Source organism: Panthera leo, chromosome A3 (assembly GCF_018350215.1).
Source record: "Panthera leo isolate Ple1 chromosome A3, P.leo_Ple1_pat1.1, whole genome shotgun sequence".
Taxonomy (NCBI): Eukaryota; Metazoa; Chordata; class Mammalia; order Carnivora; family Felidae; genus Panthera; species Panthera leo.
In genome coordinates this window covers 23,244,162-23,259,215 of record NC_056681.1, presented here as the reverse complement: position 1 = coordinate 23,259,215, position 15,054 = coordinate 23,244,162, and the positions used below count along the sequence as shown (strand labels likewise).

General features: G+C 42.7%; 1 protein-coding gene across 3 annotated transcripts in view; it reads left to right on the top strand.

Annotated features, from left to right (window-relative positions):
• The window catches only part of CNBD2 (cyclic nucleotide binding domain containing 2), a 50,750-nt gene that overhangs the window by 17,342 nt on the left and 18,354 nt on the right, over nucleotides 1-15,054 (top strand). For all 3 annotated transcript variants that reach the window (XM_042931081.1, XM_042931080.1, XM_042931079.1), the window contains 3 exons: nucleotides 241-392; nucleotides 2,969-3,107; nucleotides 11,792-11,906. In XM_042931081.1, the coding sequence (XP_042787015.1) occupies nucleotides 241-392; nucleotides 2,969-3,107; nucleotides 11,792-11,906 (406 nt within the window). The remainder of the gene's footprint in view (nucleotides 1-240; nucleotides 393-2,968; nucleotides 3,108-11,791; nucleotides 11,907-15,054) is intronic.

The following is a 15,054-nucleotide window of genomic DNA, read 5'->3' as shown; positions in this document are numbered from 1 at the left end:
GGTCAAGCCTGTTGCCTCTTTTTCCATAGGCAGCATATTAAGAGGGAGGGGATGGGCCTCTAGAGGTGGGAAGTGAGCACCTAGAGGTGGGAAGTGAGGTGGGAAGGGCCAGCCAGGAATCTGCAGTCTGGGGAATAGAGATTTCTGGGGGCTGATGGAAGCAGGAAAGCAGTGGGCAAGGCTGTGAGTAGAAAGCCAGAGGTAGCCTCTCAGTTGCCTTTGCCTGTGTTCACCCAACAGGAATTGGGCCTTATGAGTCCTTCAGTAAGGAGGGCCACCGTGGTCTGTATGGAAGAAACAGAGTTCCTGGTTGTCGACAGAGAAGATTTCTTTGCTAATAAGCTGGATCAGGAATTCCAAAAGGATGCTCAGCATCGGTTTGAATTTTTTAGGTACTCCCATCATCAGCCAACATCTTCCCCCTGGGTGTTTATTAGGTGCCTGACTTTGCCCTAGGCCCAGTGGGAAATAGTGGGTGCTTTTCTTTGTGTCTGGAATGCTCTTGAGACAGGAGACACCTCCCACCCAACTTCTCCATCTAGCAAACTGCTACTATACCTTCAGGTCTCAGCTCAAACATCCCTTCCTTGTGGGATGGTACTAATAGAATAGGTAACGTACGGAGCACTTGCTCGGCCAGGCAGGGTGCTAAGCCCTTTGTATCAAGGCTTTTTACCTGTGACATTGTTTCTCTTGTTCTCTCTGGTTTATAGCTAAGAAAAGCAAGGCTTGGGATGTTCAATTCGCAAGTCCCTGGGCTTCACTGCCCCACCTCACTAACCAACCCCATCTACGCTCACCCAAGAATAGAGAGAGTGCCCCACAGTGCTTCTATCACACCCTGTGTTTCTTTAAAGCCCCAGCCAAACTGTAATTCTTTTTTTTTTTTTTTTAGAGAGAGAGAGAGAGCGCGTGCAAGCGAGCACACTTGGGGGGAGGGGCAGAGAGAAGGAGAGAGAGAATCTCAAACAGGTTCTGCACTATCGCAGATCCTGATGCAGGGCTTGAACTCATGAACCATGAGATCATGACCTGAGCCAAGATCAAGAGTTGGACACTTAACTGACTGAGTTACCCAGGGGCCCTGATTTGTTCTTTCTGAACCAGATTGTCTTCATTTGACTCATCCGTGGGTCAGTGACATTCTGATTGTCTGAGAGTCAAGAAGAAGTTTCCCCCAAAATAAAATCAGGGTACAGTTGGGGGAAAGGGTGACCTGATGCTTGGCTGCAAAAGCAATAGATGTCTGCTTCTGGAGACTTGGGTTCTAGCGCTGACTCAAGTGTGACTCACTGTGTGCTTTCAGCAAGCCTGAGGTTCTTTGGGGTTCCTTCATGCTTAGCGCAGAGCCCAACATGGAGCGCAATCTCACAACCGATAGTGAGACCATGACCTGAGCCCAAATCAAGAGTCAGACGCTTAACCGACTGAGTAACCCAGGAGCCCTCAAACTGTATTTCTTTATAATTTTTAAAAAATGTTTATTATTTTTGAGAGAGAGAGAGAGAAGAGCACAAATGGGGGAAGGGCAGAGAGAGAGGGAGACACAGAATCCAAAGTAGGCTCCAGGCTTTGAGCTGTCCACATGGAGCCCGATGTGAGACTCAAACTCATGAACCATGTGATCATGACCTGAGCTGAAGTTAGACGCCTAACCGACTGAGCCACCCAGGCACCCTCAAACTGTACTTCTTGATCATATAGTACCACCTTTACAGTTTATATACCCCTCAGGAAGCACTATGGCAGTGAGGGCAGATTGGCACCTTTACCATGGTAACCCTCGTGTTGTCATTGCGCCAAGCACAGGCAGGTGCTCACTTAATCATTTCTAGTTACTTGTCTTTAGGAGAAGACTGAAAATCAAATGAAGTATCTGCACTGGCCCTGAAAATACAGTCTGTAGGGTTGTGCGCCTCTAGAGCAGTGTGGTGAGCAGAGGGCTGCCCCGTGGGGTGGAGTGGAGTGGGAGAGCAGGGCTGTAAGAGGGGCTGGGGCCTGCGAAGGGAGGACTTGGTCCTGCAGAGAGGAACATTTCCTGTCTTCACACAGTTGAAGAATAGGGCTGAGTGGCAATCTCAGCTCTTGGGCTTATTAACCATGTAACCCAAGATGGGTCACTTCCCTTCTCTGAGTTTAGTCTCCTGCTCTGCAAAGTGAGGATAATGATTCATCTCTGCCACATCATCGTAAGGATTGAATGAGATGATTATGGAAAGTGTGTGGCCCCATAGGTGTTCCCTCTGTGGTGACCCTGCTTTCCTTCCTGTGTCTCCAGACCCTTCCTCTTTGGACATGGCACCGTCCCTGTTCCCCCTTGGTGTTGTGGATGGAACTCAGTGCCCTTGATGAGGCCTGAGTCATCCGAGTTCTGGCCTCATAATTTGTTGGAGCTGAGAAAATATGAGATGATTGTTAGCAGCCCCTGTGGTGCTGTGTGTGAGGGAAGGCAAGCCCCTGACTGGTGGTGTAGGAGCTCAGGGGAAGGCGGGGCACTGTGGAGTGGGCCTTCAGTCATAGAAAAAAAAAAAAAAAGAGGGGAGTCCAGAAGTTTCCCATTCACTGGCCACAGCCTGGAATATTTGAAGCTAATAGGCTGGAGGAAGCTGGAGTGAGCTGCCCAAACCAAAGGTAAGGTCAGGACTGCTGGGCTGGGGGCAGAATAGTAGGTGAGCTGGAGTGAGGAACTCTCAGTTGCTTGGAATGAGACTAGCCTAGTGAGTACAAGGTTAGGCGATGGAGCCAGGAAGAAGCCCCTGGAGGGAAGAGTGGAAGGAAGAGAAGCAGAGCAGAGGAGAGAACCCCAGGGCGCTGCCACAGGCCAGGGGAGGCAACAGGAGGGCAAGTAAAATCCTCCACCTCAGGCACTTGCAAGAGCAAGACAATGTGTTCCCTTTCTGGAAACTGCTGAGAGCAGGGCACATTCTGTGATGAGGGCCAATGAATTCTAACAGGATTTTCCCCTCAGGAAGATGGATCTGTTTGAGTCGTGGTCTGATGAAAAGCTCTGGAAGCTCGTAACCCTGGGGAAGGTGGAGAAGTTCTCGTATGGCCAGCTGGTCTTAAAAGACTTCATAGAATCACCCTCCATCATGTTTGTCTGCAAGGTGAGAGGTCTAGGATGGGGGAGGGTGGAAGCTGGGAAGGCATGCCTAGTATAATGTCCTGTGGCCACACAGGCAGGGTCTGACCGCTGTTCTGCAACACCTCCTTCTCTGAGCTTCTATGTGTTAGCTGCAAAAGGCATACCACACTGTTTGGGCTCCCTCCTTCCGAGGGTTGCTGTGAACTTTGGGACACACAGCTGTTATATTAGAAAGAGGGCCACAGGGGTACCTGCTCCTTAAGTTCATATACATGCTTATTTATATACAGATACATACTTAAATTATGCATTTTGGCCCTTGAATCTTAGTGACGCCAGGCGAGTTTTAAAAATTATAATTTTTACTGATTTGAAGGGGCACATGTACCCCAATGTTTATAGCAGTGCTATCAACAATAGCTAAATTATGGAAAGAGCCCAGCTGTCCATCCACTGATGAATGGATAAAGAAGATGTGGTATATATACGCAATGGAATACTACTCAGCAATGAAAAAGAATGAAATCTTGCCATTTGCAACAATGTGAATGAAATTGGAGGGTATTTTGCTAAGCGAAATTAGTCAGTCAGAGAAAGACAAATATACGATTTCACTGATGTGGATTTTGAGAAACTTAACAGATGAACATAGGGGAAGGGAAGGAAAAATAAGATAAAAACAGAGAGGGAGGTAAACCATAAGAGACTCTTAAATACAGACAACAAACTGAGGATTGCTGGGGGTAAGGGGGTGGGTTAAATGGGTGACAGGCATTAAGCAGGGCACTCTTTGGGATGACCACTAGGTGTCATATGTAAGAGATGAATTACTGGGTTCTACTCCTGAAGCCAAGACTACACTGTATGTTGACTAACTTGAGAATAAAAAAATAAATACATAAAATCATAATTTTTAAATTATAGAAGTGATATGACCACAGCATAAAACAGAGTTCTGGAAAGAGGGAAGAAATCACGCATGAGCTCATCACCTCAGAGTAGATTTTCAGAAGCAGAATTGCATGGTATCATCATTTTTATGAATCTTGGAATAAGTTACTCTCCAAAAAGATCCACTTTATCTAACTTCCAGCTGTGCACACCTTTGCCAGTGCCACACACCTCTGCCAAACTTGCCAGGCATTCTTTCAAAAGTCTTTTTTTTTTTTTTTTTTAAAGTGTGCCCAGCGTGGAGCCCAGTGTGGAACTTGAACTCACGACTCTGAGATCAAGACCTGGGCCTAGATCAAGAGTTGGACACTTAAATGACTGAGCCACCCAGGTGCCCCTCAACATTTTTCTTTTACATTTTTTTTAACGTTTTATTTATTTTTGAGAGAGACAGAGACAGAGTGCGAGCGGGGGAGGGGTAGAGAGAGAGGGAGTCACAGAATCTGAAGCAGGTTCCAGGCTCCAAGCTGTCGGCACAGAGCCTGATGCAGGGCTCGAACTCACGAACCGAACCATGAGATCATGACCTGAGCCAAAGTTGGACGCTTAACCGACAGAGCCACCTACGCGCCCCATCAATTTTATAATGCCACCTTATTGAGGATTTAATTTACATTTTTCCTGATTCCTAGTGAGATTACTCATGTTTGTTTACTGTCTGAATTTTGTCTTTTGTGAATTGCTTTTTGTCTTGTGCCAACTTCTGTGTTGGTTGATAATAAAAAGAAAATCTAACATTTATTGAGTGCATACTATGTCCCAGGTTGTGTGCTTCGAATGCTTTATTTCATTTTGGCCTCACAGCAGCCCAATGGAGGTTGGTAGTGTTGCTATTCCCATCGTACAGAGGTGGAAACTGAGGCATAGGAAGGTGAAGTGGCTCCTCCAAGATCACATAGTCGATGAGGGGCAGAAGCCAGGTTCAATACAGATCTGTCTGACTATCCAAAGCTCTTCTCAGGAGCTGGGATTTGCAATTTGAGTCGATCTTTCTGTCAGTTGTTGACTCTGCTCAACCCCTCAGTAGTTTTCATGATCACCATGAGAACTACCATTTTTTTGAGGCCCTTTGCTCCTGTGCCACGGGTTCTACTAGTATTGTTAATTTTTGTTTGTTTATTTTGGAACAGGTAATACATGCATATGGTTTGAAATTCAAAAGGTTTAAAAGAGTAATGTTTCCCTCTCACCTCTTTCCCCCTGCCACCTAGTATTCCTCCCCAGAGACAGTCATTGTCACTGCTTTCTCATGTGTCTGTCCTGCATCTATTCTTTGTGTATAGAGGCAAATGCATGTGTATATTTTTTCCTTGTTTTCATAAATGACGTCGAATTATGCAGGCTGTTCTTCACTTTGCTGTTTCAAGAGTGTTTCTGTAGATTGTTCCATATCAGTACATAAAGAACCCACTTGTTCTTTTTTACCACTTGTGCAGGGTTTCACTGTATGCTTGTACTTGAATTTATCTAACCAGTTCCTTATTGATGGATATTTAGGTTGCCCCAATCTTTTGCTATTTCAAACAGTGTTTTGATGAATAACTGTGTACATAGTACCATTTCACTATAGCTCTATCAGGAAGATATTTATTATAATAATAATTATTATTATTAATTTGGGAGAGAGAGTCCACAAGTAGGGGAGAGGGGCAGAGAGAGAGAGAGGGAGGATGTTAAGCGGGTCCATGCTCAGTGTGGAGCCCAATGCAGGGGTTGATTCCACGACCCTGGGATCATGGCCTGAGCCAAAATCAAGAGTTGGATGCTCAACTGACTGAGCCACCCAGGCGCTCCTGAGGAAGATATTATTATTCCAAGTTTACAAATGAGGAAGTTGAGGTTAAGATACCTTAAGAAAGGCCATCCAAACTTTTAGTATCTCCCATATATCTGTTGCTCATATTAAGCTAGCAGACATTTGTTGAGTTTGTGCAAAGGTTGATTCATGCTCTGGAGGGATATGAAGATGGAAAAGACTGTTTCTCTCTGTTTATATGTCTCTTCCATTAGGTTCTGAGCAGAGACAAAATTGTCTATGCCAACTACCAAGTGATTAGCACAAACTTTTTGAGTTCTAGGGACTCAAGAGGGGGAATCTCTCTTAAGGCTGGAGGTTGTAAGGAGGGCTTCCTGAAGGAGGTGAGGCAGGAGTTGAGCCTTGAAGTATTGGGCAGTTAAACAAAAGAAGGGGGCAAGATTGGTTGTGTGCTGGAGCTGGCTCTTACTGGGCTGTGAGAGCTGATTAAGTTTTCAGGAATTTTCCAAGATAATAAATACAATAGTTATTAAAAATGAAATTACATAGGGGTGCCTGGGTGGTTTAGTCAGTTAAGCATCTGACTCTTAGTTTTGGCTGAGGTCATGATCTTATGGTTTGTGAGAGTGAGCCCCACGGTGGGCTCTGCACAGACAGTGTGGAGCCTACATGGGATTCTCTCCTTCCCTATCTCTACCCTCCTCTGCTCACACACACACTCTCTCTCTCAGAATAAATAAATAAACTTTAAAAAATTAAAATAAACTATTCATCATAGATTCATCAGAGAAGTTACATTGTTGATGAACAAGCAACATTCTGGTATGTGTAGCACTAAAACTAAAGAAGGTTTCCATTTAATGAACATAATTTATACAAAGGTGAGAAGTAGTTTGCCAGTAGATTACAAACTATTCTTAATAATATTAAATATATCGGGGGGCTGGTTCAGTTGGTTAAGCATCTGACTTCTGCTCAGGTCATGATCTTGTGGTTTGTGCGTTCCAGCCCTGCATCAGACTCTGTGCTGACAGCTCAGAGCCTGGAGCCTGCTTCGGATTCTGTGTCTCCCTCTCTCTCTGTGCCCCTCCCCCACTTGCACTCTGTCTCTCTCTGTCTCTTAAAAATAGACACTAAAAAAGACTTTTTAAAAATGTATTGGGAGAAGTGTGGATTGGATGCAACTTAACTTGTCAAATCACAGTTGACTTGTGACCATAGATTGGCCCTGGTTACAAGAATTCAGCCAGAGCCCACAACAGTCTTCTGTGAGAATCCATTAGCTATATGCAAACTCTTTAAAAAATTTTTATTTTAAGCAGGCTCCACACCCAATGTGGGGCTCGAACTCAGGACCCTGAGATCTAGAGCCGCATGCTCTACCAACTGAGCCAGTCAGGCACCCTTATATATAGGAACTTTCAATAAGAGTACAGTATATTTTATTATTTCTAAATTGTGTGTAACACACCCTTTATAAGAGTAAGATTTATAGACATGCATACATTTTTCCAGAGAGCCGATTATTAAACTTATCACTAGGGGTGTGTTTGTGTTGTTAATTTTGGGTTCAGTCCCAGAGTAGGGAGTCAAGACTAGCTTAACATAAGCAGAAGGGGAGTTATTGCAGGATGTTGAATGGCTAACAGATTTACTGGTGAGGGGGAGGCCTGAAGGAACAGAACTTCAACTGAACATGACCCCCACGTGACCCCAAGTCAGAGTCCAGAACTGGACAGTCACAGGTGCTGCTGCTCCTGCCACATTCAGGAAGCCACGTCCGTAGCCACTGCCTCCACAAACACAGTAGATATCCTGCAGTCCAAAACCAAGCCTTGCCCAAGTGCATCTGGGCAGTGGAACCCAAATAACTTCTTAGGTGCGAGGGGGCTTCGGAGATGTTTGGGAGTGTTTGGCTTGCAGCCTCTACACTATAAGGGATTGGATGCACAGGATCTGACCCAAAGGATGGTCATGTGAGGAGAGCAGGGAGAACCTAGAAGAGAGAATGGTAGTGCCAAACCCTGAAGGCCAGCCTGAATATTTTGCAGTTCCTCCTCCTCCCTGACATCTGCAAGACTTGCTCTAATCAAATAATTACATCTTGGCCGGCAGAAAGTTCTTAGTCTGTGTTAGCCTCCATTTCTTTGTCCATAAGACAGAATGAACTACTTACCTCATAAAGTCTGTTATAAGGATGAGAGTTAGTCTAGCCCAGATTTACTCGGTTCACATTCATCCTCGAGTTCAGTGGTTCTAAGTATTGTCACTGAATCAGCAGCATCTGTATCACCTGGGAAGTTACTAACAATGCAGATTCTCAGGACTACCCAAGAGCTGTTCAATCCAAAACTCAGAGGTGGTGGCTCAGTAATCTGTCTTGACAAGCCTTCCAGGTGATTCTGATGCACATTAAACGTGGAGAACTCTGACTTAAGGAAAGAGTTTTTCCAGATTTGAGTAAGCATGAAGAACACTTAGGGGGCTTCCTAAAAAGGCAAATTTCTGCCAGACCCCAGAGATTCTTATTCATTAACCTGGCCATCTGCATTTGAATAAGCGTAGAGAGGGTGAATCTAATGCAGGCGCTCTTGAACTTCATTCTGAGAAAAATAATGCAGATGTTACAAAGTGACAGCAAGGAGGGAGCATCTTGGCTGGTAGGTGAGTTTGATCTGTCCTTTACAGTGTTTTATTGAAAGTTGATTTAATCGTTATTGTGACGATTGTAAATAAAATTTCGGATTTCTGGCTTCTTTTGAATATTCAGAAGATCAGGCAACACCAGGCTGTATTGTGATGTGGCCCCCTCTGGCTGGAGTTGAAAAGCACCTGCCCTTTCTAAAGGGATTGCTCTTTTGTCCCATTTTCATTTCCTGCCAGGCCAGCTGCTAGAACATTCATTCATCTGAGACTGGGAGGTCCCGACCCCTGTAGTTCACGAATATGGCCACTGGAGGGTGATAGCAGGGAGGGGCCTGGGTGTCCTGGGGACCTGGGAAAGTTAGGGAAGGTGATTTCCTATTGGCTTAGAAAACATAGTTAATGCCCATAACCAATTCATTTGGAACAATTTATCATTTGGGGACACATGGTGAAATTGTTTTCTACACAGGTACAGATGGGGTTAAACACCCACGAGAGCCTGAGAAGAAAATGTTCACCTGTGTTTCTCTGGCACCTGTAGTCCTTGTTGATAAATGTTGAGTAAATGTTCACTAAGCCTCCAAGACCAACACCTGGCATATCATAAGGGCTTAATAAATGTCTTATCCCTTCTCTTTCCTCTTCAACAGTAGTTGAGCTTGAACCTTAAGTATAATGTGTCTCTTACAGTTCCTACTAAAAAAAGGTAATGTTTTATAAAGATATGAAATAAAAAAGAAAATGACATATCTTTTCTACCAGATTAGAAAAAATAAAAAAGATTGTGAAAACCCAGCTTTCAATGTAATACAAAGACACAACAGGCTCTGTTATACACTGTTGGAGAGAGTGTAAACTAACATTTCTGCAAGGCAGTTTGGCAATGTGTGTCAACATTTAAAACATACATGCTTGTAGGAAACAATCCCAAAGGATAATCAAACATGCACATTATATTAGGATAAACAAGGTTTTGTTGCAATTCTAAGCAATCCTCAAATCTCAGTGGATTAACTAACAAAGATGCATTCCTTCGTCCCCACTGCTTGATCAGCAGGAGGTCTTGCTTTCTGTGGTCACTCAGGGACCCAGGCCACTGGCGACTATCTTCACCTATGCTTCCATGGTCCATAGGACAGGGGAAGGTAATGTTGAGAATCAAGCATGGGCTGTTAACGTTTCCACTCACATTATCAGAGTCACTTTGCTTAGGAAAGTGGCCAATGCAAGTAAGAAGGCCATATCTGATTTAAAAAAAAAAAACAATCCTGACTTATGCTTAGGGGGAGAACTTGAGATTTGTGAACTAAATGACCACTCTAGGCATTAAGATGTGTGTACAAGATTATCAGTTACAGTTGCTGTCACAGAAACCCAACTGCAGTGGCTTAGTGAATAGTAATTTCCTTTTGTCTTGCAGTAGAGAGGCTAGAATTAAGCAATCCAGGGCTAGAACAGCTGTTTGGGGAAATCTTCAAGACCCCAGTTCCCTTCTAGCATCTCCCCTCATCGTCCACAGCATATAGCTTTCATCCTAATGGTCACGATGTGACTATTTCACCTCCAGCCATCACATATGAGTTTTATGCAGAGGTAAGGGGGAAGGACAACCACAGGTTTCCAGGGAGTTTTATCCATCAGCCTTCCACTTATATGTCAGTAGCCAGAATGGGGTCACTGCTACCCCCAGTGCAGGAGAGTTTGGAAAGGCGGTGAGTTTTGTAAACTGGAGATTTTACTGTCCTGAACAAGATCAGAATTATATATATAATACTGACAGAAAGAACTGAATATTAATCTTCAAAAATATTTCCTTGAGGTGTAACATGTGTGCGATAAAGAAATCTAAACTTTACAGCTTAGTGAATTGTTATATATGTATATATCTGTGTAAGCATCACCCAAATCAAGATAGAGATCATTTCTAGTACCCTAGAAAGCTCCCTTGTACACTTTCCCAGGCAAACTCCCACCCCCCCAACCAAAGATAACCACAAAGTCAGAAGATTACTTTTGACTGTTCTTTTTTAAAAAATTTTTTTAACATTTATTTATTTTTGAGAGACAGAGACAGAGCATGAGCAGGGGAGGGGCAGAGAGAGAGAGGCACAGAATCTAAAGCAGGCTCCAGGCTCTGAGCTGTCAGCACAGAGCCCAACGCGGGGCTCAAACCCACGAACTGCAAGATCATGACCTGAGCTGAAGTCGGACACTTAACTGACTGAGCCACCCAGGCGCCCTTTTACCTATTCTTGAACTTCATATAAATGAAATCATACAGAAAGTGTTCTTTGTGTCTGACTTCTTTTGCTCAACTAGTTCCTATTTTAAATTGTATGTAAGTTATGGCATACATAGAATGATATGCAATCACTAAAAATAATAATGTTACCATATTACTTGGCATGAAATGATGTCCTTGATATATTATTGAGTTCTTAAAAAAGGTTACAATGATCTATTTACATAAAGAGACTCATTTATGAAAAAAAATACTAATGTATTATGTTTACAGAGAAAAGTTTGAAACAATATTCACCAAAATGCTACTTGTTATTTCTGGGTGTTAGGATGAAAATAGTTTTGACTTTCTTTATGCTCTTCTGTTTGGTTTGAATATTTTTAAAACTTAATTTTGGAATGGTTTTAAATTTATAGAAAATTTGCAGGAACAGTGCAAAGAATTCCTGTATAAACTTCATCCAGATTCACCAATTGCTAACATTTTGCCACATTTGCTTCTCTCTCTCTCTCTCTCTCTCTCTCTCTCTATTTCTCTGCCTGAATCATTTGAGAGTTAAATATCATTTGTTATACTCACTTACCCCTATATACTTAAGGGATTATTTTCTTTAAAAAAATTTTTTAATGTTTATTTATTTTTGAGAGAGAGTGACAGAGCATGAGTGGGAGAGGGTCAGAGAGAGGGGGACACAGAATCGAAAACAGGCTCCAGGCTCTGAGCTGTCAGCACAGAGCCTGACATGGGGCTCAAAATCACAAACTATGAGATCATGACCTGAGCCGAAGTCGGACACTCAACCGACTGAACCACCCCTTAAGTGATTATTTTCACCCAACTGTCCCAATCATATTCTCTATGGTGATTTTTCTCCCAATGCCAACATTTATTTAGTTCTTATGCCTATTTAGCTATTTGAACTTGTGATGAGTACATAACATTTTCATTAAAAAAAAGAAGGAAAGAAAAAAAGAAAAAGGAACCCGAAACCACTTGCATTAAGCCAAGTAAACTGGGGGTAAGATGCAATAGAGAGAGCTTATCTTCAAAGCCTGGCCTGCCTGGAGCCTCAGGAGTTAGCCCCATTGTTAGTGTCCCTTGATGTTTCCAGGGCAGCTGTGAAGTCCTGCGTCTGATAGACCTTGGGACCTCGCCTTTCTACTACAAGTGGATCTGGCAGCATCTGGAGCTGATAGACGACACATCTCTGAAGACCCACCTCAATGGTAACTGGCAGCTGCGCACAGCAGGGGGCGCCTGGGCCCTTCTGCTTCCAGTTCTCAGCCCATAGAATCTTAGACCTCTAGAGCTAGAAAGGCCCTGCAGGATGTCTGGTTTGATCCCCTCTTCTCCCAGCTGTGCAAACGTGGCCCACATGGCCCTGCCAGGAGAGGCTCCTGCCCCCCCTCCAGCTCCTCCTTTTTAGGCTTTCCCTTTGAGGGAGAGGGGTGGAAAGGAGCCTGGAGCTTGACTGAGCTGGGTTTGAATCTCACTGATTAGCTGAGTGACTCTGATGAGTACTTAAAGGGTCTAGGCCTGGTTTCTTCATATCTGTCATGGTAGTGTCATGGTTAGGAGCATAGACCCGGGAGCCAAACTGCTTGTGTTTGAATCCAGGGTCCTCCTCTTATGGGCTGTGTGATACTGGGCAAGTGACTGTGTCCCTGTGGATCAGTTCCCTCAGACTCTATAAAACAAGTTCATAGGCTTGTTATGAAATTAAGCAAATGGATATATAAAGCTCTTAGAACACTTCCTGCATTAGTGTATAGTAGATGTTTGTTATCTTTATCACAGGGGTTACTAGGGAAGCTGAATCAGATTGTGTATGGACAGGGCCTGTTAGTGCTCAGGAAATGTCATTTCTCTTCTCATGTCAGTTTTTTTCCCTCTCTTTTCCACTGCCAATCCACCAGAGAAAAAGCTGCATCCCATAACATTTTTTACCCAAAATTTATTTTTTGTGGCAAAATACACATAGCATAAAATTTTCTGAACCATTTTTAAACATACAATTCAATGGTATTAAATATCTTCATAATATTGTACAGCCACCACCACCATCCATTTCTTTAACTTTTTTCATTTTGTAAAACTGAAACTATACCTACTAAACAATAACTGATCGTTTCCTCCTCCCCCTAGCCTCTGGCAACCACCATTCTACTGTCTATCTTTATGCTTTCGACTACTCTAAGTGCCTCATATAAGTGGAAGCATACAGTTTTTGTCTTTTTGTGATTAGCTTATTTCACTTAGCATAATGCCCTCAAGCTTCATCTATATTGTAGTGTGTCAGAATTTCCTTCCTTTTTAAGCCTGAATAATATTCAATTGTATATATATATATATCACATTTTGTTTATCCATTCATCCATCGATGGACACTTGAGTTACGTCCACATTTTAGTGAATAGTGAATAATGAGCATGAGTGTACAGTTATCTGAGACCATTTTCTTTTGAATATACATCCGGAAGTGGAATTGCTGGGTCATATGGTAATTCCATTTTTAATCTTTTTAAGGAATCTCCATTCTGTGTTCCATAGTGGCTGCACCATTTTACATTCCTGCCAACAATGCACAAGTGTTCCAATTTCTCCACATCTTCAGCAGCACTTGTTTTTTTCTGGGTTTTTTTAATGTTTATTTTTGAGAGAGAGAGAGAGAGAGAGAGTGCACATGCATGCACACAGGGAAGGGGCAGAGAAAGAAGGAGAGAGAGAATTCCAAGCAGGCTCTGTACTGTCAGCACAGAGCCTTACACAGGGCTGGAACTCACAAACCATGAGATCATGACCTGAACTGAAATCGAGAGTTGAATGCTTAACCAACTGAGCCACCCAGGTGCCCCTCTTTGTTGTTGTTGTTTTTTTAAATGATATTGATCCTAATGGATATGAGATAGTATCTTGGTAGTTTTGATTTGTATTTCCCTACTAATTATTATTATCATTTTTTATGTGTTTATTGTCCATTCATATATCTTCTTTGTAGAAAAGTCTATGCAAGTTCTCTGCCCATTTTAAAATCTGCTTGTCTGTTTTTTTGTTAAGTTTTAGGAATTTCCTGTATATTCTGGATATCAATCCCTTATCAGTTATGTGGTTTACAAATATTTTATCTCATTCCATGGACTGCCTTTTTACTCTGCTGATATTGTCTTTTGCACAAATTTTTTACATTTTCATAAAGTCCAATTTGTCCATTTTTTTCTTTTATTGCCAGTGCCTTTAGTATGTATCCAAGAAATCACTGCCAAATCCAATGTTGTGATGCTTTTGCCCTATGTTTTCTTTTGAGAGTTTTATAGTTTTAGGCCTTACATTTAGGTTTTTGATCCATTTTGAGTTAATTTTTATATGTGGTATGAGGTAAGCGTCTAAATTCATTCTTGTGCATGTGGATATTCAATTTTCCCAGCACCATTTATTGAAAAGACTGTTCTTTCCCCCATTGAATAGTCTTGGCACCCTTGGCTAAAATCATTTGACCATATATCTGAGGGTTTATCTCTGGGCCTTTATTTCATTCTTTTGGCTTATATGTCTGTCTTTATGCCAATACTACACTGCTTTGATTACTGTAGTTTTGTAGTAAGTTTTGAAATCAGGAAGTGTGAGCCCTTCTGCTTTGTTCTTTTTCAAAATTGTTTTGGCTATCTGGGGTCCCTTGAGATTTCATATGAATTTTAGGATGAGTTTTTTATTTCTGCAAAAAAGTCATTGGGATTTTTTTAAAAAAAATTGAGAGAGAGAGAAAGCACAAGCAGGAGAGGTGCAGAGAAAGAGGGGGACAGAGGATCTGAAGTGGGCTCTGTGCTGAGAGCAGAAAGCCTGATGCAGGGCTCGAACTCATGAACCATGAGATCATGACCTGAACCAAAGTTGGATGCCTAACCGACTGAACCACCCAGGTGCCGTGTCATTTGGGTCATTGGCGTTTCAACAGGGATTGCATTGAATCTGTACCTCCATCTGAGTGGTATTGAAATCTTAACAGTACTCAGTCTTCCAACCCATAAACATGCATTGTGTTTCCATTTATTATACCTTGATCTTCAGAGTTCTTTCTTTGTGCATCTCTGTGCTCTCTGGTACTCTGCTTTGTGAACTCTTGCTGTCTTGTCCTCCCTAGATTCTCAGTTCTGTCTCATCAATTCAGGGAAACTTATGGGATCCACCTGGGTTCCCCCTCCCTGCAACATGGCCCAGAAAACCTCCAAAAGCTCTAGGCAGTAAACTAGGGCAATAGTAGGGCTCACCCCATTTGTTTTCTATCTTACAGGGATGATTGTTCTTCATGGCCTGATGCCCAATATCTTGAAAGCCATTTTTTTCATACATTTATGCTGGTTTTTTAAAGTAGTTTCA